This window comes from Pinus tabuliformis, chromosome 7, assembly GCF_031772625.1.
Source record: "Pinus tabuliformis cultivar Carrire ecotype Pingquan chromosome 7, CPIR1, whole genome shotgun sequence".
Classification (NCBI taxonomy): Eukaryota; Viridiplantae; Streptophyta; class Pinopsida; order Pinales; family Pinaceae; genus Pinus; species Pinus tabuliformis.
This window is the reverse complement of record NC_142293.1, coordinates 1,949,838,956-1,949,866,305: the sequence shown is the minus strand read 5'-3', so window position 1 is coordinate 1,949,866,305 and position 27,350 is coordinate 1,949,838,956. Positions and strand designations below refer to the sequence as shown.

General features: G+C 39.8%; 1 protein-coding gene across 6 annotated transcripts in view; it reads left to right on the top strand.

Moving 5' to 3' along the window:
* The window catches only part of LOC149256273 (uncharacterized), a 115,083-nt gene extending 88,833 nt beyond the window's left edge, over positions 1-26,250 (top strand). For all 6 annotated transcript variants that reach the window (XM_089460708.1, XM_089460711.1, XM_089460712.1 and 3 more), the window contains one exon: positions 25,821-26,250. In XM_089460708.1, coding sequence (XP_089316834.1) covers positions 25,821-26,015 — 195 coding nt within the window. In that variant the 3' untranslated portion in view covers positions 26,016-26,250. The remainder of the gene's footprint in view (positions 1-25,820) is intronic.
* Positions 26,251-27,350: the final 1,100 nt, after the last annotated feature.

The window sequence follows — 27,350 nt, the reverse complement described above, 5'->3', positions numbered from 1 at the left end:
AAACTACAATACTCAATTACCAAATGACAAGGCATACCTTTAGGTTCGAGAGGCCCATCTTCAAACATCGATCATGGCAGATGGGTGAGGGACCACATGGCTGGCTCAGGTGGCGGAGAAATGGCACAACGAGCTAGTTGTGGCTGCAAGGGGCTGCTAGCTATCAGCTGAGGACCATCTTGGAGAAATTTTTTCTCCTAGGGATATTGCACACAAAATGGTGGGTAACAAGAAGATAGGTGTGGGGCTCTCTAAGGAAGGCTTGAGAGGAATCCTAGACCTAGGGATTAGAGATATTCCTTGATAAGGGATGCCCTAGACCTAAGATCTTTAAGGGAAAAGGGTATTGTTACTCACTACCTGTGGTAGTATGCATAGGAGATTTTTTTTTCTCCTAGATGGTCCTCAGCCGGCAGCCCCTTGCGGCCCCCATATAGCTCGATGTGCCATTTTCTTTCCCACCTGAGCCAGCCATGTGGTCCCTCGCCCATCTGTTATGAAATCATATTTGAAGGTGGGCCTCTCGACCCCAAAGTTATGGCTTGTCATTTGTTTAGTTGAGTAATTTTTCTTACTTCTTGTTGTCACCTTCTGAAAACAGAGTTCTAGTTGTACAAAGAGGACAAAAGAAATGAGAAGTTTGCAGCCATCTTCCAAGTCACAGAAGCTCTCAATGCTAAATCAGACCCTCTCCACTGGATAGTGCTCGGAATAAGCTTTCCAATGGTATCGAAAGTCCAAAAATGGACTTCTGGATCAGAAGTTAGAGCAGATTGAAGCTACCCTTTGAAAGCCCGAAAAACCAAGAGAAAAAGACCAAGGGTAAGGCTCATTGCAAATCGCAATCAGAGTTCCTAGCAGCAGCAGGGGAGGGCAGTGAGATTAGCGATCAACGATCACCGATATCGCAAATCGCAAATTTTAGAGGTTTGGTGCGAATTGCATATCGGAGGTTCCAGCAATCGCTGATAGCAATCACAAATTTCAGAGGTTCGGTGTAAATCACATATCGGAGGTTCCAACGATCGTCGATATCGCGATCTCACTCAGAGCTGTATCGTAGATCGACATTTTCAAAGGCTGCGAACAGATACAATGTCATGAAAACCGCCGAACGTCGATAACATTAAAAGTGTCGGGACTTGAGCCTATAGTGTAAATCACCGGGGAAGGGCCGATTGCGATTAACAAAGAAATTCAGCGAAAAACCAAAGGTAGGCGGGCTCTTTCTCTCTCCTCCAGTAGGGCCATGTGGCAGCACAGGATTTGTCCCGAGAGAGACACATGGCAACTGATGTCAACATGACGTGGTGGTATGGAGGACACGTGGCATGCAGATTTGGCGTTTAAGGTGTCATAAGGGCCAAAACAGGGTGACACGTGTCACCACTCACAGGGCAACATGTGGAAAAGGATGACATCATCCTGCATATCGACGATCGCACTCAGAGCTGTATTGCAGATCGACGATCGACGTTTTCAAAGGCTGTGAACAGATACAGTGTCATGAAACCGCCGAACATCGATATTGTGGGCCTGAAGCGAGGGGGACATGTGGCATAAGGCGGGTCACATTATTATGTGCGCTTTATGTATCAATCAAATGATTGGGCAAAGAAGTTATTAAAGGTTTTTATGTGTTAAAGCCTTTGCGTTGGCCCTCATCCTCTTCCCACGTGGACCAAACCACGTCGCATATCACAATCGCAAGTTTTGGGATGGTGCAACTGGAAGCAAAGATTAGTGGTTCCTGATCCCCGAGCTCCGATATTGGAAATGGGTCCCAGGCACATATGTAGTATGGTCCCACGTATTATGCTTTGGGACCTGTTACCAATGTGGAAAAAGTCGAAGTCAGGATTAAATCGGCAAGGGTCCAAAAGTTGAAAAACTAGTTAAAGTCGGGAGTATTTTGAAAAAGTCGGAAAAATTAAAAAAACACAAAAATATTCATTTACTTTTATTTTTTTTAACATCTAGAGTATCCACTGTCCATTAGGGCTTTTAGTCTGCAACATCAGATCTGCAATCTAACCAATGAGAAATAGACAAGAACAAACATATAGCTTACTTGTTGAAGTAGCCCATCTAGATCAACCCTTTCTGCATTTTTTGTCCTTGACTCCTGACAGGTCCTTTGCCTCATTTGCCGTCAATTGCTCACTGAGTATTTGCTGCTCCAAAATACACAATATACTCGGCCCTAACCATATCTACTTCTCAAGTGGATTTGACCACCAAATCACTGTACAATCAACATCAAAGTATATCATCAACTCACAATGGTTTGGTCCTTCCAAGACACTGAATACTAGTTGTCCAAAACCCTTATTGTTTAGCCTCCTCACAGCAAATTTGCCTCGTCAAATTCATTGTATAACAGCTCTAACAGTAGTGGCAACTCATAGTAATTTTGCTTATCAAATCACTATATGATAGCCCTTAAACACCATTGTCATATCCCACATTCAACAGAGATGGTCGACTTTTTCAATCGACTCTCGATAAAATCGGGCATATAATGAATAAATCGCGATTTTTTCGTTTCTGAAAAAGTCTGCAAAAAATCGGAGGATTAAATCGTTTTGTTGAAAAAATCGCAATTTTAGGATTTAATCCCGATTTTTTGCAGACTTTTTCCACACTGCCTATTACAATGCAATATATCAAAGAATCGGCCCCCATTCCAGCGAAAGGCTTTTAGCTCCAGAAGGCGTAGGCTTTGAGTACCCAGGTTTCCGCCATGTAGTTTTCACGTAAGCTCGGGGGCTAAGGCATAAGAGGCCAAAGGAAATCGACAATCGCAGTTTTATGAATCCCATTCTATTTAAAGTTCCTAAATGGCTTGAGTCCCAATACACTTGTATGATTTGTTTCGTGGGGCACGATTGGTTCTATTGACTTACTCAAGATTGTAAGAAGGGACGGATGAGACGACAGCTGTGTTCAAAGTCTCTTATGGCCATTATGTGTGTCACTCCCGGTTCTTGCAAAATAAGATTCAAAGCGGCGATAGGGAACCAACGGAGAGAGTATGAGGCGTAATTTAGTAGAGACATTTTTGGACCAGAGGCCAACAAAGAAGAGTGGCATGGAGATATTTACAGGACCATCATTTCAGTTCATTTGCGAATTCTATTTTGCTGTTTTTGATTGATATTGTTATGCTGTTTTATTTCCAAGAAAGGTATCTTTCTGTTGTAATAATTGGAGGCGATAGAGCCAGCACGCCGAGACAGCTAGTCATGTAGGCAGCTGGAAGTTCAGCCCGAGATATTTTGTAATTTTCTTGTTCTTCCTCTCCTTATAAAAAGGAGGAAGAAGCACTTAGAAAAGGTTTTGAATTTTGAAGAAAAACTACATGTGATTTCTGAAACTGTATGAATTCCAGATTTGCATCTTTTAGAATATAAATGAAATAGTGGCGATTCCAACCTTCGAGTACTACAGTATGGTACGTCTCTGTTAAATTCCATTATTTTCACATTTCCTCTCTGATTTCATGCAATTGTAGCTGCCAGAAATGTTTCATATGTTCTTACAGATTCATTTGTGTTGGCTAGTTAATGCACATGCTTGTATGTATCTTTGAGATTATATCTTTAAATTTGTGCTCCATGAATCATTGCATCCAATCCTCTTTCATCCATTATGTCTATCTTTAACTCAGATAAGTGTAGAATTCTTGATGTTTCAAGCCCTATGTGATGAGTTAATCTATCTCCTTCTCTTCTTTCATTACACTGCAAAAGATGATTAAACTGTAGGTCCTCGAATTACTCGACCTCCACTAGTTTATACCTATATTTATTTGAGTTGTATATGTGAAAGGATACCAGAAATACATGGCTTATGTCCTTGGATGAAGGAACCAATCCATGTTGTTTATTGTATATTTGTATTTACTATTTGTATAAAATGTATATGATGTCTTCGGTTTCCTGAAGATCATATAAGACACATAAAAGATAGATGTTACCGGGCACTGGTCTTGTAAGTATTCCAAGGTTGTCTTTGGAAGCGACAACACTTGTCATGGGCACTTTTTGGCATGGATTGGTGGGGGGATTTGGCGGAAAGAGTGGGTTAGATCTGTATTCTTGTCTCCACTGCCCGATTTCGTGGTTACCCTTATATCCTAGTCCCGTGTGATCTCCTTTACTGGCCATTAGCTTTAGGGATGTCACTGCATGGGAAATCCCAAATTTGGTTGTGTGTCCCCACTTCCCGATACAACCTACATGTTAGGTCGCTATAATACTAGTGTAGCCCCCTATTGTTATTATTGTGCCCATGTAGCCCCGATATTGTTATTGTTGTGCTCCATAGAATCCCACTATGTTTATTATTGTTATGTAGGCTTTGATTATATTGTGACCCGTTAGACTCCTATATATACGAAGGAGGTCTTGTCATTTGTATCATTGAAGAACTATTCATTTCTGTAATGTAAAGGAAGTTTCCCCCTCGAAGAGGATAATTTTTAAGTTTTTGATCCATCTTTTATTCTATTTTGTGAGTTGGTTGCATAACATTTGATATCAAAACTTTGGATTCTAGGGTTTCGCTTCTTCAAATAGGTCATCTTGGCATTTTAGCTATAAATTTTTTTCTACGAGGCTTCTGAAGTTGAAATTGGGACCACGTATATCCAAAATCTTGGTGAACATCGTGTACAAATTTCAGATCTTGATCGCAATAATGTGTAACACACACAAAAGCTACACATTGCAACTTCATATTTAGAACCCAATCGATTTCTATGGTATCGACGACTTTGTTCTCATAAACCACTTGTCATTTGGTCAAATTTTATGGAGGAAATGATAACACATTATGAGGATACAAAGAGCAACACCTTCTTTAGCCAATTGATAAATCTCAAACAAAAGGGTTCAATGGCAGAGCACATTGAGGACTTCCAAAAAATGAATATTAGGGTAAATGATATTCCAGAGGAGCATAGGATTGATGTTTTCATAGGGTCTTTAAAGGATAACATCCAACATGAGGCTCGCCATTGGGAACCTAATTCATTAGAGAAGGCATTCAGGGTGGCAAGAAAAATTGAAAGCAAAATTATGGCAACAAAGAATTCTACCACTCACAACTATAAAGATGGAAGTGTTCTTGCTCCTAGCCTTCCACAACCTACAAGGTTGACACCACAACAATTGGAAGAAACAAGACTAAAAGGGCTTTGTTACAGTTGTGATAGCAAATACACTAAAGGTCATAAGTGTGCCGAGAAAAAAATATTTTACATAGATGGTGAAGAGGAGGAAGAAAAAGAACAAGAAACGTCAAAAGAAAATGATATATACCAGGGACCAGCCCCAAAGAAAGAAGAAATGAATTTGACCATATCTTATAATGCATTGGAAAGAATTGCCACTCCGAAAACTCTCAGGATAGAATGACATATCAAAAAGAAAAAGGTAATAATGTTGATTGATTCAGGTAGTACCCATAATTTTATTCATTGTAAGATAGCCAAGGAATTGAATTGCTTCCTATATCCAACACCAGAGTGTCAAGTGATGGTTGCAAATGGAGGAACTATAAATTGCTTTGGAAAGTGCCATAATATCAAACTAACCATGGGGGAATATGTATTGAATAGTCCAATGCTTTCCATTCCAATGGGTGGTGTTGATGTTGTACTAGGAGTCCAATGGTTACAATCTTTGGGGACGATAGCTTTTAATTTTCAAGAACTTTTCTTGATTTTTTTTTGGGAAGGAAAGGAAGTTGAATTAAGGGGTATCGTAGGGAAACCAGGAAAGATAATCAAATCTAATGGCATGACAAAGCTTCTAAAGAAAGAACAACGGGGCATAATTGCACAATTATGCTCACTAGAGGTTCAAACATCGAAATCATCTATTTCTCCAGATCTCCAAAAAGTCTTGGACAATCATTCCAAGGTATTTGAGACTCCCAAAGGCCTCCCACTTATTCGTGATCATGATCATGCTATTCATTTGATTCCAGGAATTGTTCCTCCAAACATCAGGGCTTATAGATATCCCTATGCCCAAAAGAGTGAAATTGATTGTATGGTTGCGGGAATGCTAGAGGCTAGTGTATTTCAACCTAGTCAAAGTTCTTTCTCTGCTCCAGTAGTATTGGTGCATAAAAAGGATGAATCATGGTGTATGTTTCCGGATTATAGGGAGCTCAACAAGTTCACTATTAAAGATAAATTTCCCATTCCTGTCATTGATGAATTACATGGAGCAATTTACTTCACCAAGCTGGATCTTCGTTGAGGATATCATCAAATTAGAATGAAAATTGAAGACATTTCAAAAACAACATTCAGAACTCGTGAAGGTCATAATGAATTTTTGGTCATGCCTTTTTGGCCTTACTAATTCACCTTCCACATTTCAAGGTTTGATGAACTCCATTTTCAAACCTTTTCTTAGAAAATTTGCATTAGTATTTTTTGATGATATACTAATCTACAACAAGTCTTGGAAGGATCATGTTCAACATCTTGACCAGGTGCTCAAACTATTGGCGGAGAAACAATTATATGCAAAAATCTCCAAATGTTTCTTCAGAGTACAGGAGGTGGAATATTTGGGTCATATTGTGTCTCATGAGGGTGTTAAAGTAGACCCTAACAAAATTACAACCATTAAGGAATGGAAAATCCCCAAAACCCTAAAGTATCTTCGAGGATTTCTCGGGTTGACAAGGTATTATCGCAAGTTTGTTAACAATTATGAGAGAATAGTAGCGCCTCTAACAACATTACTAAAGAAAGATGCATTTTCGTGGACTCCATAAGCAACTAAGGCCTTTGAACATCTTAAAGAGGCAATGTGCCAAACACCGGTCTTAGCTACACTAGACTTCACAAAACCTTTATTGTGGAATGTGATGCCTCAGGAAATGGAATTGGTGTTGTTTTAATGCAAGGAAGACCCATTTCTTTTGAAAGTCGTCCAATCAAGGGAAAGTATTTACACAAACCTATTTATGAGAAAGAAATGTTGACAATACTACATGCACAAAAGAAATGGCGACCTTACCTAATGGGAAGACACTTCAAGGTAGAAACCAATCACGATAGTCTTAAGTACTTTTTGGAAGAAAGATTATCTTCAGAAGAGCAAAAAAAATGCGTCACAAAGATGTTGGGTTATGACTTTGAAATCATCTACAAAAAGGGGAAGCAAAATGTTGTTGCAAATGCATTCTCGAGAAATGATGAGGATGTGGAAACATTGCTTTGTGCCATTTATATTATCCAACCTGACTGGATAACTGAAGCAAGGGATCGATGGAAGAATGACGAAGAGGTGTGGACACTCATTCAAAAGTTGTAGCAAGATCCCAATACGCCTGATACATTTATCTGGAAAAATGATTCATTATGGTTCCAAGATCGCTTATATCTTTGTAAGATTTCGCAACAAAAATAGAAGATTCTTTTGGAATTGCACACCTCCCCCTTAGGAGGACATTCAGGATTTTTAAAAGCTTTCCACAGGGTCAAGAAGGAATTTTTTTGGGATGGTCCTATATCTGATATTCAGAAGTTTATGGCAGAATGTTTGGTTTGCCAACAAAATAAAGTTGAGACAATTAAGACCCTAGGTCTATTACAACCTTTAGCCATTCCAAGTCAGTGTTGGGAGGAGGTCTGAATGGATTTTATTACAAGTTTACCCAAGTCTGAAGGAAAGAGTGTCATCATGGTGGTAGTTAATAGACTTACCAAGTATGCACACTTTTGTGCATTATCTCATCCTTTTAAAGCCAGTACAATTGCTACTGCATTTATGGAAACAATTCAAAAGCTACGTGGAAACCCAAAGATTATTGTAAGTGACAAAGATCCCATTTTCACTGGAAATTTTTGGACGAAATTATTTTCTTGTCTTGGTACTCAATTAGCTCATAGTTCTTTTTATCATCCTCAATCTGACAGGCAAACTGAGATAGTGAACAAATGCTTGGAAAGATATCTTCGTTGCTTTATATCTGATAAACAAACACAATGGGTCAAGTGGTTACATCTGGCTGAATGGTGGTATAACACTTCCTTCCATATTGCAACAAAAATGACCCCATTTATGGCACTTTATGGATATCATATATCGTCCATCACATCATCTTTAAGAGAAAATTCTAAGGTTCAAGCAGTGGGAGATCACATCGAGCATCAACAACAAGTTCTCCAACTCTTAAAGGATAACCTCACTCTGGTGCATAATCGAATGAAACAACAGGCAAATCAACATCGCAGTGAAAGAAGTTTTGATGTAGGCGACTAGGTATTTTTATGGCTAGAACCATATAAACAAATGTCCCTCAAGCAAGCTAAGAAGGATAATAAATTATCACCCAAGTAGTATGGTCTTTACAAAGTGTTGCAAAAGATTGGTACTATGGCATATAAATTAGAGTTGCCTGCATCTTCAGGAGTACACCCGGTTTTCCATGTTTCCTGCTTAAATAAGGTTATCAGTGACAAGCTTCCAGTTCAAACAGTATTGCTAGAACTTGACAAAGAAGGAAAAATCATATTGGAGCCAGAAGTAGTCACGGAAACAAGAACCTGACAACTATGAAATCGATCAATTTCAGAGTATCTCATTAAGTGGAAGAACTTACCTATCGAAGATTTCACATGGGAGGATGAGATATTTATACAGAAGAATCCAAAACTACTTAAGTGATGAGGACAACACTTTTTTGAAGGAGAGGACATGTTAGGTTCCTATTGTTGAGAAATTAAGGGCAATTTAAATATTCACTTTCTCTTAACTATGATAACTGCTTGTGATATTATTTCCTTAGATTTTGTTTCTTATCGTTAGTATGTGTTATCATCATCAACCAGCTATCAAAACAAGAAGATAAAAAATGCACAGGTACACAAGAGATTGGCACCAAGCCAGGGCAAAAACCTCTCCAAAACGTGAGAGGAAAAACCCTTTGAACTCTTTCTTATAGAATCTTTATTGAGGAATTCCAAGACCCAAACTTTAACTTGACACTACCTTCAACATCAAAGGACAATACCTCCAAACATGTACCCAAACACTTTGTCCCTGTCTGCAATTCTGGACAGCATAGCAGGTCTGCAACAAGGGTATGACAGTCAACAATTATGGTCTCGGTTAGGCTCATCTAGCCTCTTCTTACCTTCACACTTCTTGTAGACCCATCATATATGTCATAACCTTTTGAATTTTGCTTGATCTGAGATCTTGTGATGACAAACGATTGACTGTTCTAGAGCAGCGAGAACAACACCCTTCGCTTCAGGATGTAGGCACACGTACTAGGAGAGTTAGGGCTCTTCTAGCCCTTCGGTGACTTCGATCTCTACGACAATGCCTTCCTCCTTCAAACAATGGCTAGATCTAACCTCTAACACAACGATATGCTCATATAACGTGATACCCTAGACCAGATCGGAATGCCGCATGAGAGAACAGGCTTTGATGATGAGCTCGGATGAGGGAACAAACTTCCTCATTGACTATGGCTACCCTTCTCTTCGACCCTTTCACTTCGCTATTCCAATGAGAATGAATGTATATGGAGGAGGCATCAACGCAACCTATATATAGGCTTGCTTCCTTATCATTAAGTCGACATGATACATTGACGTGATCCTTTTAGCCGACGTGATCCTTCATTTAGCCGACGTGATAACAAGCGGTTTCCAGATTTATTCAAGCGGTTCCTTTGTATCAAATCCGTGGGTACATGTTGGAGTATTTCCTTGATGATCTAGAAGGATTTATGACTTATATCAAATACATGTATTTTCTTCATTTTACATGACTCATCTAAGGCTCTCAATTGGAGCCAAAACTAGACCAAGAAACTTCTTGAGCATGAAACCCATGTCTCAAGTAATAATATAAAAATATTCTTGATACAAAATTACATCATTGACATTATGAAGACCGAACCTAGTTACACTATTTTCAACACCTATAATACTAGTGTAGCCCCCATATTGTTATTGTTGTGCCCATGTAGCCTCCATATTGTTATTTGTTGTACCCCATTGAAACCCACTATTGTTATTATTGTTATTTAAGCTTTGATTATATTGTGTCTCCTTAGACTCCTATATATACCAAGGAGGTCTTGTTATTTGTATCATCGAAGAATTATTTATGTAATGTAAAGGAGGTTTCCCCTCGAAGAGAATAATTTTAAGTTGTTGATCTATCTTTTATTTTATTTTGTGAGCTGGTTGCATTACACTACATCACTTCCCTTCCACTCATTTTAGCCCCTTTCATCTGTTTTCCGGTCTGGGTCCACATGTGTCCACTAGGTCCACATAGGGTTAGCCTCCCCCTCCCCTTGTCCACCCCTTGGGTCAAGCTTGGAATGATGCCCTGGAGGTTGATGCAACTAAAAAGAAAATAAAAAGCATAATTTGGCCACTCTCAACAGGAAATGTACCACAAAATGCAAAAGATGGTCGGGACACACAAATTTAGCATGTGGGCAAAAGCCAAATATGAGCTCTATTCCTTATCCATGGCCATAACCCTGGTTCCTATGGGCCCTAGATGAACCCCCTCCATTATTAAGGAACCCATGATTTTCCCAACCCCTGGTGGGTGATGAACTGCCCCACCTCAAGGGCGTATCCACTACTACATATTACACAATATGCTCTCCATCCCCTGGAGCCCCGAGTAGTTATGAAGAAAAATCAATCAAAGGCAAAAGGCATATGAAGAAGTGTGGAAAAACAAAGGCGGGGGTAACTCATGTACCACAATTTGCTCCCTCCTACACTCATATACCCAGGTGTGGGCTTCCCCTTATTATAAGCACCCTTGCACCTTAACATGTGGTCTGGATGATTTCCCTGATCCCCACTCCATTCCATTATTATATCATTTGCCACCTACCACTTGATGGATGTACCATGGACATGTCAACCCCTTTAGAGGTTGAAACCACCTAATAGGGTCCATGGTTAACCCCCCTATTGAGCTTGGAGACATTTGTACATGCTAAAGCCCACTATGGAAGGACATGCCACCATGAAGTGCCCCATTGATCCCATGACTTGTAAGCTTTATTACTTGATTATTCTAATGACTTTTTGTATTGGAGGGCAAGGGGATGCATTGGATCTTATGTAGGTGTTATGTAACAAATTCACAAAATAGAAGAAAAGATAGATGAACGACTTGAGAAATAGGCTCTTCGAGGGGGCAACCTCCTTTACATCACATAAATGAACAATTCTTGGATGATACAAATGAATTGACCTCCTTGGTATATATAGGAGTCTAAGAGGTCACAATATAATCAGAGTCTACATAACAATAGTAATGTAAGGGCACAACAATAACAATAGTGGGCCTTTATGGGGCACAACAATAACAACATGGGGGAAACATGGGCACAACAATAACAATAGGGGCTACACTAACAATAACAATAAGGGGAATACACTACGCAAGATTGAAGAATCTAGACTAAAGGCCAAATCTGATGTGGGAGCAGGTGAGCAAAATCAAGCTTATGCTACAATGATAAGGAGAAAGGGTGGAAAGTCTGGTTCTCAGAAAAAGAAAAGGGACATGGCTAAGATTGAATGCTACGGGTGTCAAGAATATGGACACTACAAAAGAGATTGTCCTAAGACCAAGAAGGACAATAACAAAAGAGGAAGAGAAGAAGCCCATATCACCAAAGATGTAGAGGACGCTGAAAAGAAGAAGTCTAAGAAAGAGGAAGTAAGAGATCTCTATTACTGAGATAGTCTTCCTCACATAAGATCTTTTCAAGTTCCTTAGTCTCTTGTTGAAAGATATTACTATTATGATTCACTAAGAAAATGTTGGGATGCATCAAGGCATAATAAAAGCATTAAAAGCAAGAGCTCATGACATCAACATAGAAAAAGCATGAAAGATGGTCGAAGTATGGCAGTGAACTATGGAAGGATATAACTCTTGGAAACCTCATTTGTAACATAGGTGGCACTTATGGAAGAGAAGGAAAAAGGTCATCTAGTACAAGGTTGATCATCCATCTATCAAAAGTAAACATTTGCTGGATGGGGATACTCTAGATCCTCAAGATTCTCTGATGGAATCTTCATTGAAAGGTTCACCAATCAAGAGAGGAAGCAAGTGTTTCATCAATAATTCCAAACTTGTGGAATTCATAGGATGATGGTATGATGACATAAAAGGTGAATCAAATCAAGGGATTGAAGCTCTTTCAATCAAGGAAGCTATTGCAGGGAGTCTGGATGACCCAAAGGAAAATGAGGTATGTATGCTTACATTCGATATTGTAGAATCATCTCATATGGTTGCAGGTAACAGGGATCAATGCTCTATCTTGAGAGCATAATCAAAAGGAAGGATCTCCTCCCTCGAAGGAATGCAGGAATGCATGGGTCACACATTCACTAGATGAAATCAACATAATATGTCCTCATATGATGTATGAGGTGGTTGAATGCAATTGAGGAACTTTGATTGGAAGCTCCTGGGAATGAAATGTGTGAAGAAAGGAAGGAAGAGATCATGGGGTATGCAACCATGGAAGAAGGCAATCAACATCCGAAAGACCAAGAAGATTTGACTAGGATATCTCCATGGAAGATATGAAGACTCTGATGGAGTCTAAAAAAGAAAGAGACCCTTGACAATATATATCTTTGGGAGATGTGTCGATATGTATGCAGGATGCTGATGCAAACTAGAAGATGTCATGATGAAAGACCATCACAAAGGTAATTTTGGTTTAAGTGTTACTTTCTTATTTTTGAACAAATATTTGGATGGGCTTATGCAGGGTTGCCGAGGGAAGCCTTATGGATATATTCCACCATCGATGCCCATGTAATAGGGTGAAAAATCCTTATGGAAACATGGCATGAAGGAAGGCCAAATATGAACAAATAAATCACTTTCTGATGATGACGTGGATGACTGATCGATGAAAGTGATGGATGGTTTGTGCCCTATGAAGAAGTCCCAAACATGAAGACTACTAGATAACGAAAGGAAGTTCATGACATCGTGAGGAGTTCTTCAAGCCGCTGGTTGTCCCATCATCTCTACTTGAGGAGCTGCTATAGGTCCTAATTAAGAGGGTGTTGGCATTATGATTTAGGTTTGGCGCTATGGCACATGTGTTGTACTTGATGGCAACTCACTCAAGAGGCAGATCTCTGTTCAGGCTCTCAAAATCATAGAAAATGAGATACCCACAGGTGAGCCTAAGAAAAGCTGCGGACCCGCAGATACCCCGACCAAGAAGTGCGGACATACTCGCAGGTACTCTGTTCAAAAGGTGCGGACCTCATTTTCACTCACTTCAATGCAGAGAAGCACGCAAACGTGGGAATTCTTATGAATGGTCCGTGGTATTTAGTCCGACGTATATGATCCTATGGTTTTAGTCTGTGGTATAACATCTAAATTATTGAACCCCGGTTTTGGGTCCCTTGTATCGGTTCTCTATGGTTTTGATCCTTGGTTTGAGTACGGGCTTGCCTATAAAAAGGAAAGGAGATCATTTGGCTAAACACTTTTGAATATTGAATATCTTAAGATCTGAAATTTTAAGTGATCGATTTGATAACGCTAGATCTAAATCAAGGTGAATACTGTAAATTGGAAGGCGAATCTATCATGATCTCATTGGTGCATGATCAGATCTGTGGATCTAACAGTCTGTGGCACATTGGAGGATTGATAAATTGGCTCTATTCGGAGGTCCGCAGGCGATCCACAGCGCAGGTGCGGAGGTACGCAACTCAGCAGAAGGTGAAGGTGCGGAGGTACGCAACGCAGCAGAAGGCGCTGGTGCGGAGGTACGCAGCGCAGCAGAAGGCACAGTGCGGAGGTACGCAGAGGAACAGAAGGACCAGGTGCGGAGGTATGCTGTCAGGCAGACAGTGCAGGTGCGGATCTGCGCAGAGGTACGCAGTGCAGCAGAAGGAGTAGGTGCGGAGGTACGCAGAGAAGAAGAAGGATCAGGTGCGGATCTGCGCAGTTTAGACACAGAAGAGCTGCGGATATTCGCAGGTTTCTATTGGTGAAGTTGCAGACTTTTCTTGAAATATTTGTTGGCTGCCTTTTATCTATTGCTGAAGAGTTCTGGGTTTAGATTACTGGTATTGCTTTTCTGGTTACTGCATTCTGAGAAGTTATTGGTTGATTCATTGGGTGAGATTGGTTGATTCACATGTACTTGATGATTATTTGATGTTCATGGATCCAGTTTGAAAATTTATGAAAAGTGGTCCTTGGAAGAAAAGAAGTAGGTCAACACCTACGTATTAGTAGTTCAGCTAGTACAAGAGCTAAGGGGGTTGTAGCTCCCTTCCAGGAGAGACTGGAAAACGAGAGAGGGTTGTAGCTCTCAGCAGGTTGCAGCCTGCGTACTAAATGCCACAATGACCTGTTTGAAGCCACAAAATCCCTACAAGAGGAGGATATGAGGATCATTATTTATATGAATGTCTTGAGTTGAGAGGGTCCTCAACAAGTGAACATTGGAGGGATTTTAGGAGCAAAAAAAATATTATTAATTATTGACTATTCAATGACCACAACCAATTATGACTACCATGCCACAACCCCATAGGGTTTTAGCCCACTAACTGGGGTTACTAACTTCAAACGCAAATAACTCTCAAATCGTGAAGAACTGGGAGGCGTACCATATATCAACGGAAACATCTCGACGAGTAGAATCCATCGAGAAGATCTTTGACACAAAATAATATGAGTTGTCAAGTCAAAATTCCCTTGCAAGGTCGGGGTAGCCCGTGGTGCTGCTTGGGTTGACATCAATGACAACCACTGATCAACAACCTATTGATATGTTTAATGACTTCAACTTCTTAGAGGACTATGACTATCCTCCTTATTCATGCAAGGAATCTTGATGACCAATCCAACCTATAAATGTCCTTGCAATCATGAAATCATTTAACCAAACTTAATTATAGAATGAAAAGGTACTTACTTGTCATGTGAAGATGAATCCTTCACCTTGATCATGTTGGAAGTGGTTGAAGCAGATGCATTGATGCTTCCTTTGGATGAGATCCTTGTTGTACTGATAGGAAGATTGCTTCTTTGCCTTAGAGTTACTTCGACTTATACATCTGACAAACTGTTGATGTACTTGGGATGGCACTGCATTGCTATCACATAAGTAGACCATGGACCCTTGTAGTATGCAACATTGTGTAGAATCATAGAGTATTGAGGTCGCTTGCCATGATGTATAGAGACCCATTAGTTAGAATTGCTGTATCATAGGACTTCATTTTATATTGAGTACTGTCTATACAAACTTCTATATATATGCCCTTGAATATATATCATCAAGCTCTGAGAATTCGAGATGTCAAGACTGTTCCTTTTATAGAAAGGATTCAATCCGAGGTTGACATCTTCATATAGTGGCACCGAGACTGTGGGTAGAATGGGACTTGTAAAATAAATGTCATCTGGCTGTGTATATCCGAACTAAACTGTTGTATGAGCTCTCCTAATTAGTGTTTTAAGATTCGGCCGGCTCGGAACCGATTTGGCCTCATTGGTCCAAGTCAAGGCCTCATTGGGTCGACTCGGCCAGTGAACTGGTTTAGCTAGCCGTGTTGGATGACAACGGCCTGTGAATTAGAAAACAATGATTTTTTTAAATTTTTTTGCTTTTGGAGGACTCCAAGGTTTTCATGATGATACTTTAATGGTTTTTTGTCCCTAAATAAGTTTATCTCGCTTGATCTTGAGAGGTTCGTTTAGTTGGTATCACATATGTAATAGAGATTCCTTAAGGGATAGCTTCATTCTTGTTCAAAACCTTCCAATAGGTTCTTTGCCCCTTTCTTAAAGCAAACCTAACTTTGTGGCCCCAACCTTGGCCCTCCAAAGATGAGCATCGAGCCTTGAGTTGATTCCACGTGATGCTACACCCCTTGATGAGCCTCCAAATGCTAAAACACTAAACTTAAAAGCTTGGACGTTGGACTATTTGATGATATGCCCAAATGGACTGAAGATGCCCCCTGGTTGGCCTTGACCCTATTTTGGTGGATGGTGCCTTCATCCAAAGCACAGATGAGGATGGTTATCATTGAGATGACTTAGTAGGGCTAGCACATCTCTCTTTGATGCCAATGCTTACCCTTAGGGGTGCCATGTCACTTACATGCTTGAAAAGGGTGACATAGGGTCTCTCCTAGATGACATCATGGTGGAGGATGCACCTTTTGAAGATGCACACATGCACTTTGGGACTTTCCTAAAGTGAGGAACACTCTTGGACCTTTGTATTAGTTCCTTGATGACTTACAATCTATTTTGGAGGATAACACCATTTCTAGCCTCCTTGGTTATGTGTTTTTGATTTGATCTCTATATCATCATCGTGTATGTATTGGACAGTGCACTAGGTGCCATTTTGATATAATGGATATGTTCATGAGTCTACTTTGATCATATGTTGTCTTCTATCTATATTCTAATGTTGTGTGTTTGGAAACATGAATGAAAATCTTTAAAATTATGTTTTTTTTTATAAAAAAATAAATATTTAATGTATTTTTTACAACGACCGAGTCATTGAAATCGAGCCGACCGAGTCGATACCGAGTCGGAGTCGGAGTCGGAGTCGACCCTTAGCCGAGTCGGAGTCGACCCTTGGCCGAGTCGGAGTCGGAGTAAGAGTTTTAAAACATTGCTCCTAATCGAATCTTCTGCCTGTGATCATTTGCATCTTTTGTCTGAGTTTTCTGAGGCCGAGAATGTGGGAAGAATCCGAGTATAGGTCATCAAGTTGAGAGAGACTGTAATTCAAAATTGTGACATTGTATACCGCTGTTGTAGACTGATCCTTGAATGTCTCTCTTAGCTGCCCTTCCTTTGACTTTAGCACCTTAGCTCTGATACCATGTTGAAGAATCTAGGGCACATGTAGTTAATGAGATTCTTCTTTGACTTGATAACTATTTGTGAGGCATTTTACTTTCTTATTAGCACAATCTTCTCTTTGACATTATTAGAGTGTGAGTTTCTTATTTCATCAAATAGCTACCAAAACAAAGAGACAAGAACACAAGAAGTTGGCATTCTGCCAGGGCCAAAACCTCTCCCTCTTGGAGAGGAAAACCCACACATAATTCTTCTTATAGAGATTCCAATTGACGAACACCAAGACCATGACACTTGACCTTCTATGCCACTCCAAGACCAAGACACCAATCTTCTTGTTTATCACTATTGAGATCATCTTCACTGTACTGCTAAGATCTTCATTACTGAGAACATCACTGCTGTATCTTCATAGACCTTCACCATATCAACGAGGTCATCATATCGTTCTTCATTATGACCTTATCTTCGGTAGGATATTGTGTCGAGATCATGACTGTGTATATTATGTTGAGAGAGCATTATTGTGGGATCACAATTATGTCGAGACAGTGATCAATGTCTTATAGAGTGTATCATCTTCATCTTTAACATGCCTAGACAGTGATCAACACTGAGGTCTTCATCATCATATCTATACTGAGATTGTGACTGTCTTCCTTGCACCCTAGACTGTCACCACCGAGAAGGAGAAGACTGTAACTTTCTTCCTAAAATTATACACGAGATTGCAGGGGTATTCGAGAGGTGTCTTCCTGTAATGCGAGTTTCAGACTTCTGTACTTATCCGAGAGAATCTGAGGTCTTGTAATTTATCCGAAGTTTCAGAGATCCGAGATTCTTGTTTTCTCCTTTTCTGCGCAAACCCTGACTGGGTATATATAGTGGTTTGCCCCTGTATTTGAGCAGACATGTCCATCAAAAAGATGTGTTTCCATATGTGAGCCGACTTGATGTTAATATTCATTTTGAGGTCGACTTAACTGTTCTCTTCATCGTTTTGCTTGCAATCTTCTTCTTTGGAGGATGGTGCTTGTCTTGGAGGGCTACTTGACACTAGGTTGACCCATATTCATGCTCAAGAAGAGCTCTTTAACATGACTTTGATCCTTTGACTTTCCTAGACCTATGAATGAGCAAGAAACTCATTCAAATAATTTACAAAACTAATATTTCTTTTTCTTGACAAGTACAAAGATCAAAATTACATTTACAAATACCGAACCTAGTTACACTTTTCTTCAACATGCAATTCAATGATGAAGGTTGTGGAGCATTTTCCACCTTGTTAGACTAAGATCCCACACCTCATTCTTGGTTTCCCTATTGATTTTGGTGTAATATATATATATATATATATATATATATATATAATCAATGAAGAGACAAATTTTAATGAAAGGACATGTCTCTATTGAAGGACATGACATTTAATGAAAGGGAACTCCCACCCAAGTATTTATATGGATCCTAATACCCACCAAAATTAGGTAACCCTAAGGAGAATTTTTATCCCCATTGTCCAACCAACCAACCAACGAATATCCCTATGATGACCCATGTATAGCTTTACATCAAAGCTCTTCACCTATGCTTTGATCAATGTTCTCTCTCATCTAGCATGCTTCTTGAAGGAAGGTGGGTCATTTATCAGAAGGTGCACTAACCATTTTTATAACCATGTGCTTTCATATAATGTTTTGGGGCTTACTAAAATGGATCACAGACCAAATTAGATGATTGACTACTCTTGATTGTGTTAGTTTTTGTAGCATCAATGATGTTCTAACCTCGAAACTTTGTGGAGAGGCTAAAGCACATGAGTTCTCCATAAGCCAGAAATCGTTTATGGAAATTCCACCTATAAGTGTCTCAATTAGATTATTAGCTTATTTTTTAATATTTCCTAAGTCTAAATTTAGGAAATCTGGTTAATTAATCAATATTAATTGATATATGATGTGAATCATCTAGAAACTCACACGGATCGACAGGGAATTAATCTGGGCCCTTGATTAAGTTTTAATCTTGGCCGTTGGAGGTCCAATAGAGGATTATAAGAAGAAGTCGATGGGTAGATGGAGAACACACTTGATACACTTGTGAGAACCACAAAGAGTTTGATTTCCTTGGAGAGTTCGATTTTCCAGAGAGCCAACGATGGTGGGAGAGTTCGAGCTTCAGTAAGGAAGCAAAGATAGAGAGAGGTAGAGACAGTGAGGCTGGAGGAAGCTTTCCAGACCTGGCGAGTGCATTTGCAAAGAGGTAGAGACAACCACAGTGAGGCTGACACAAAGGTTGCGTAGAGGCCTCTAGAGGCAGTTCAATTTTGTTGGAGAGAAGCTAAGTTTCAGTTCCAGAGGCCACAGAAGGGTTCCAAAAGGTCGGAGAGATAGTTTTCTCAGTCAGTGGCAGACAAGACGACTACAGGAGCAACATATTCACACTGTGCGTGGGAAGAGACTGCGCAAGGGTGACACAGGCCTATGTAGACCAGTTTGGATGACTCACTTGGAGCTGCAGTTAGACCCTAGATTTGCTTGTGGGATGAGGAAAATTCCTCGCTAGATTTTTGCCGGTATTTTTCTCTGTAGGATTGCCAGATTTCATTATCCAGTTGTTCTCAAATTTTCTCTCATTGCTACATAATAATAAAAACACTCAGCTGCTGCACCAGTTTTCCCAAGTTGGGCTTTTTCGGGGACTTTTGTCCAAAAATAAGTGTCAATTTTTATGTGTGCGCTAGTATTTTCTCAGTTTCCAACTCTATTTTCTTCCGTAGTTTATTTGTGAAGGTTGCAATGTGAATTATTTGGTATTTGCGGTAGCAGATAAATTGTTAAATAATTAACAATTAAAAAAATAATTTCCAGTTGTTGCAATAGGATTTTAGTGGTGAAATTTTCACATGGTATCAGAGCGTGATTGATCAACTGGGAAGCTTTGAAGCAGAAAAAGGAAAATTTCGTTGTTTAAATGGAGTAGCAGGCCGAAATTTTCTGGTGTTGCGCAATACCTAGCTAGGTAGTTCGAATTGCTGGGCAAGGGTTTGATTTTCAGTTGTAGGGTGGCAGAAAATTCGATTTGCCCAAAATAATGATCCTAGCAGGGAGAGGGAGCAACAACAACTCATATTTTTCGTTGACTAGTTTCCTTGGTTGGATACAGTGGGTTTTGCCGTAGCATAACAAACATCGGGTGGAAGAAAAAAACGCACACATAGAGGGAAAATTTCTGTCAGGGGACTTCGAGTTTCAGAGGTCCGATTTTTCCAAGGCAGATTGGCAGTAGCTGAGTGCAAATTTCTTCACTCCAGAAGGGAGTGCGTATAGCAGAATCAACAACCGAGGAGAGGGAAAGAGACAGTTTTTGACAAGTTTGTTGAGATGGCCACAACTGGGCTTAGAGATCAAGATAGGCTGGAGGGAGTCTCCAACTATGTCATCTGGAAGGCTATGATGTCCTTCCTTCTAGATGAACATGGCCTGACAACCTATATGGACAATGTTGTAGCAGTACCCCAAGATGCAAATCAGCTGAAGGAGTACAAAAGAGAAATGGCGAAGGCGAAGTGAATGATCTTGGATGGAGTTCGAGATCATATAGTCTCACATGTAGTTGGCCAAGGGATGACCAAGGAAATGTGGGATGCTCTCTCCATGCTATATCAGGGTTCTTCCGAGTAGCGGAAGATGTTTCTCTAGGAGAAGTTGAGAAGCATAAGGATGCAGAAGGGTGAGAGCATAGATGGCTTCCTCACTAGGATTCATGAGGTCCATGATCAACTAGTAGCCACTGGGGAGGTGCCCCAACATACAGAGCTTGTACGATTGGCACTGAACAGTGTCTCGGAGGATTGGCAGGTGTTTGTCCAAAGCACTTTGTGCAGAGACACTTTGCCAAGATGGGACAAGATGTGGTCCAATCTATAGCAAGAGGAGTTGAGGTCCGCTCTATTGAAGAGTACCATTAGCAGAAGCAACAACAAGGCCATGAAGAGTGAGAAGGAAGAAGAAAATATGGCCCTAGCATCCAAGGGTCCCAGTTAGGGGCCAGGGGGAAAGAAGAAGAAGAAGGACTTGTCAAAGGTCAAGTGCTTCAGATGCGGTGAGTTTGGTCACTACAATATGTAGTGTCCTCTTAAAAAGGACAAGCAGGAGAAGCAGGACCAGTGGGCAACGTCAGCCGAGATAGACAGGTTGTCCTCCAAGTTGGAGGAAGACTTCGCTATGATGGCAACCATACCTTTAGGAGTTAGGTGGGGGCAACATGGAGCTGTAGTTTAGAATTGCAGAGATTGGGCAGGATCCTTGAGGCGTCTTCCTCATGGATCATTACCTTGCCATAGGGGCCCACAGTATTCAGTAGCAAGATGGATCGGTGTCAGAGATGCAGTGAAATACAAGATTGACAATTGCAGACAGGTGCTGAGGAGCATAGTGCAGGTTTGGTAGCAGTGCAGAGTCGACAACAACACAGATTCCTTGGTGTAAAGTGCAGTAGCTAGTAGTAGTCAGGACTCGGGAGATAGACGTATCACACTGAACATAGTTGATTTAGTATATAGGATGCTTCTCAGTTGCAGTAGCAGTAGCAACAGTTGAGAGGGAGTTGCAGTGCAGATGCAAAGTTGGCAGTAGTGTAGTAGTGTCAACAACAACATGAATGCAACATCAAAGTTGTAGTGGTTGGTGGGCAGTGTAGCCAGACGTCAACAACGTGACAACGGGTGGTACAGGGACAGGGTGTTGTGGTGGGATGTGCAACACTAGAGTTGGAGAGAACACCTTCCTCGGTAAGAGGGAGTGTTAGTTTTTGTAGCATCGGAGGTGTTCTAGTCTCGAAACTTTGTGGAGAGGCTAAAACACATGAGTTCTCCATAACCCAGTAATCGTTTTTGGAAATTCCACCTAGAAGTGTCTCAATTAGATTATTAGCCTATTTTTTAATATTTCCCAAGTCTAAACTTAAGAAATCTGGTTAATTAATCAGTATTAATTGAGATAAGGTGTGAATCATCTAGAAACTCACATGGATCAACAGGGAATCAATCTGGGCCCTTGATTAAGTTTTAATCTTGGCTGTTGGAGGTCCAACAAAGGATTATAAGAAGAAGTTGATGGGTAGATGGAGAATACACTTGATACACTTGTGAGAACCACAAAGAGTTTGATTTCCTTGGAGAGTTCGATTTTCCAAAGAGCCATCAGTGCTGGGAGAGTTCAAGCTTTAGTAAGGAAGCAGAGATAGAGAGGGGAAAAGACAGTGAGGCCAGAGCAAGCTTTCGAGATCTGGCGAGTGCATTTGCAAAGAGGCAGAGATAGCCACAATGAGGTTGACGTAGAGGTTGCACAAAAGCCTCTAGAGGCTGTTTGATTTTGCTGGAGAGAAGCCGAGTTTCAGTTCCAGAGGCCAGGAAAGGGTTCTAGAAAGGCAGAGAGATAGTTTCTTAGCCAATGGCAGATGGAATGACTACAGGAGCAACAGATTCAGGTTGTGCGTGGGAAGAGACTACGCAAGGGTAACACAGGCCTGTGCAGACCAGATTGGACGCCTCACTTGGCGCTGCAACGAGAGCTCGGATTTGCCTGTGGGGTGTGGAAAATTCTTTACTAGATTTTTGCCAGTATTTTTCTCTGTAGGATTGCCAGATTTCAACATCCAGTTGTACTCATATTTTCTCTCATTGTTGCATAATAATAATAAAAACCCTTGGCTGCTGCGCCAGTTTTCCCAAGTTGGGGTTTTCATGGACTTTTGTCCAAAAATAATTGTGTCAATTGTTATGTGTGTGCTAGTATTTTCTCAGTTTCCAACGTTATTTTCTTCCGCAATTTATTTGTGAAAGTTGTAGTGTGAATTATTTGGGATTTGCGTAGTAGATAAATTGTTAAATTAATTAACAATTAGAAAAATAATTTCCAATTGTTGCAATAAGATTTCAGTAGTGAAATTTTCACAGATTGTACCCTTGTTCTTATGCTTCACTTGAGAGATTATCTTTTGCTCATAGTCCATTGTGGCCTCTCTTGAGGTCCTTTAGGAGGGGCACTAATAGGAGGCATTTATTGATATGGCATGCCCAAGGTAATCAATATTTGGCACCTTCCATTTTTTCCTTATTATCGACATCCATTTTTTGGGTTGATTGTCATCGGCCATTGCCATTAGCACCCTATATCCTCATCTTTGAGTCAAAGTCTATACATTTTCCCTAAGAGGTTGGTGTGACTAAAAGAAATATTAAAGCATATGAAGCCACAAATAAGAAAATTGAAAATGAAAAATATGGTTGGGAGATAATAAGCACATGGGCAAAAGCCTAGCATTAGCTCTACCTGCCTCATTAGCCATAACTCAGTGCCACAACATTTCATGCTCTATCTAAACAAAAGAACACTTGAATGTCCCAATGTCAATGAACAATAAACTACTACATCTTTAAGGGGTATTAGAAAAGCATAAAGCAAGCTAAGTCTCCTAAGCTATTGAAGAAGGAAGATAATCATTGAAGTAAAAGGTGCACCAAAGGGTTGGAAACGAGAAGCCGGGGAAAGGGGTAAATTTGCCTCCACGATTGCTCCCTCTTTTGATTATAGCACTTAGAGAGGTTGTACTCCCTTCAGCTGGTACCATGGCTATGGCCATCTTCCTTGAAATCGTGCCCATTTTGTTACCACCTTTATCACATCCATCTATGGATTGATAGGTCCACCTGTGAAATGTCCTTCCTCTTGGGGGCTAGAAGCACGTAATAGGGCTAATGACATAATCATCTCTAACATAAATGTGGTAACTTGGTTACAAATCCTATGCTAGAAAGACATTTGAAGGCAAGGTTTATGTGAACTATTTTGGTGCCCATGACATTGGATATGGTCCACTATGATACTTTGATAGCTTTTTCCCCTAATGATTTTGATCTCACTTGATCTTGAGGGTATGTTTCAAGTGGTTCATTACACATGCAACATAAATTCCTTGAGGGATGGCTTCACACCTCTTCAATGCCATTCATAGGATGTCTAGCCCAATTTTGAGAGCACTTTTGACATTGTAGCCCCAACGTAGCCCTCCTGAAATAAACGATGGGGTTTGACGAGCCTGGACATGGTTGTGTGCCCCTTGCTACACCTGTAGATGCTAAAATATTGAGAATCCTAGGCGTTGGATTGATTGGTGATGTGCTTGGATGGAGGACCCAGGATGCCCCGAGGCTGGCCTTGATCCTATTTGATGGACGTTGCCTTGTTCCCGAGTCAGATGATGATGGAGACCATTGAGATGGTTTGGGAGGGCTAGTACACCATGCTTAGATGCTGATGCTTGTAAATGACCACTACGACTAAGGTTGTAAATGACCTTGAGGAGTTTGAGGACTCTGAGTCGGATGATGTTTTTGTAGCTCCTGCTAATGATCCCATGTCTAGTAGTGGTGAATCGGGTGATGAATTTGATGAGTGGTCATGTTGATCAACCATTTATAGTAGGCTAATAGTTTGTAGCATGGTTTTTGGACTCTAGAGGCCATTTAGAGCCTCATTGGTTATGTATTTTGTAATTGATATGTAGTGCACTCATGCCATTTTGATATATTCACTGATACATGGTATATAGAGAGCAAACTTCTGATATTTTGTCTAATGGTTTGGAATCATTTCTTTTTAAATAAAACTTTATTTTATGTATTGTTTTGAAAATAGAATCGTTGAGTTTGAGTTTATCCGAGTTCTAATCAAAACATGAGTTGATAGGTGCTAGAGAAGAAGTCCAAGTCCGAATTTTAAAACTATGGTCTAGCAAAGAATGTATATTAGAACATCACATGATCAAGTGCAATGCTATCTCTCTCTTGATAAGCAAGTGTATCGAGTGAAACACTATCAAAGCCTCTTGCCCATCGTCATCCATGCCATCAACTATCCAAGTAACCAATTGAGGACCCACAAATCCTAGCCGTCAGAGGCTCGTTGTGATGAGAACCACAAGGGTGGTGAAAAAATTGACTAGTGTAAGCTCCATGCATGATGATGGGTAATACTACGTATTGTGGGAGAGGCATGGCAGAAGTGTATTTGAAATTGTCTTTTTGTATCAGATGTATCATGTAACATATGAGCAGCCACTTTTTCAACTTGGATTGTAATAACATTAATAAGATTTTGTGCTTGTTCTTGTTTGTCATTTGAGTTCCAAGATTGTGCTGTATCTCTAGAAAAAATATTTGAAGGCATGAGTTGATGACTACATTTAGTATAATTAGCTGATATATTTTGATAGTGAAAATTTGTACCTTTGTTTTGCATTGCAACTTAGCATAATGATAATTTTATGGTGGTCATTTTGCAGTGGGAATAGGACAGGATTTACACTTGTATCTGGTTCTTTTGATGTACATAAAATTATATAGAAGTTGGCAAGCGTTTCTGCTCTTATATATTGTGATATTGTGTTTGTGCATTACATGGGGTTTAATTGGAGGAAGGTAGAATTATACTGTGTTATTTAAAATTGAAATTATACTGTGTTATTTGGGGGAGTTGTTGCTCGATCTTTTATTCAGATTGAGTGGGTCTCATGTTCTAGAATTGCGGATATGCTTTTCCATGCTGTCCCATCCTGCATTTTAGTACAATATTTTATTTACATGCTTAACTATAGTTTTTCCCTTCAACCAAAAGAGGTAGTGGAGTGAAAATGAAAGAGGGAAATGGTGTGGTAAGGGAGGGAAATATATAGGAAAATGTTGCATATGTACAACTTACTTCTGATTATGTACTTTGTGAGTTCGGAAGAGCCACAGAAATGCAGGTATGATATGTTCCTTGAAATTTGGGAAATACTGTTGCATAAATAAAAATATGAGAATGCGAAATTTCCTACTGAATTATTTTATTGCTGCAGGATCGAGACAGAAAGCTTAGGATTTTTGCTGGCAGTGAACACCCCTTCACGGACAGACCTTTAGAGGGTTTTGTTATGCCACCTCGTAAAGTGAGAGAGATGCGGCCCCGTTTAAGACGTGCAATGATTCGAGCTCAGAAAAAGGCTGAACAAAGTGATGCCATTAAACAAGCAGTAAAGGACAAAAAAAATTGAGATGTCACAGTTCAGTTCAAGTAATACAACATGCTATGGATTTAGATTCTGTTTCACAGATTATGTTATCGTATGGGATTTAATGTCTCAAATTCACATAGAGGTACATGGGCATCAGAAAACATGGGTTTGTCATATACCAGTTTCATTGATCATGGAGAAATTCGTTATTCACAATAATAACCGATGTATTGAGTCAAGTTTCTAATATCTATCTATATTCTTTTGTTAGTAACAGCTTCTTAGATATTTTGGTCTCATTGCAAACCCACTTCTCTGATAAGCTGATGTCTAAATGGATTGACCAAAACATAGTGTCTATCCAACTTGGCTTTTGCTTTTTTGGTTAATGGTTTGGAAATCCATGGGGCCATTTATTGACAGAGTTAAGAAAGATGGCAGAGAAATTTTTTGAGTAATGATGTTTTTCCTTAATACATATCACTTGTTTTTTCAGAACCCAATTAACTATTAAGTTGTCATGAGTAGTTCCATTACAAATTCAGTCGGAAAAAATAGTAGCTGGTATGCGAACTCCTTTAGAAACCACACTATTTACAGAACAGAACACATTGAATAACCACACTATTACAGAACAGAACACATTGAATAACCACACTATTACAGAACAGAACACATTGAATGACATTGCAATGAGAAATGCTTACATCTTTTGGTTGTTTTATCTCATCTCTATGGAAACACTTTGTCTTGTCTTGTCTTCTTCTTCCTTTTTCTTTTAATAAAGAAAATGTATCTTATATTTACATTGAATATACAATAGGTTACATAAATGTTACAAAAAGGTTCAACAGTTTTCAGTAGGGTTCCCTCTCCCTACTGTAGCAGAGTTTATAAATTACTTATATTAAAAAAATTGATAACAGTTACGATCTAATATGTTTGAAGAAGGATGAAGCCCTAGGGTGATCACTCTTTATGTTGAGCCAAACCATGTTCATGACACCAAGGTTAATATGACTGCAAACTAGATTTGGGACACCTTCCATTATTTATATGGCATACTGAACACCGCTTGAACTCTCTCCAAACTGCAAAATGACATTGCCACGTTAAAAAACCTGAAAGATGAGATTGTTACATCTGATGGCTAAGGTAAGTATGATACTAAATATATTAGTATGTTGCTTAAAAACTATTCTTATATTTGGAAGATTTTCTATTGTCTTTTATAGCATTCTTTTGTTTTCAAGGCCCTTGCTTCTCATGCTTTAGAGGATATGTTTCTAACCTTATCATATGTCAAGTCACCTTTGTTCAAAAGTGTAATTAGGTTCGGTCTTCATAATGACATGTAATTATGATTTTATGTAA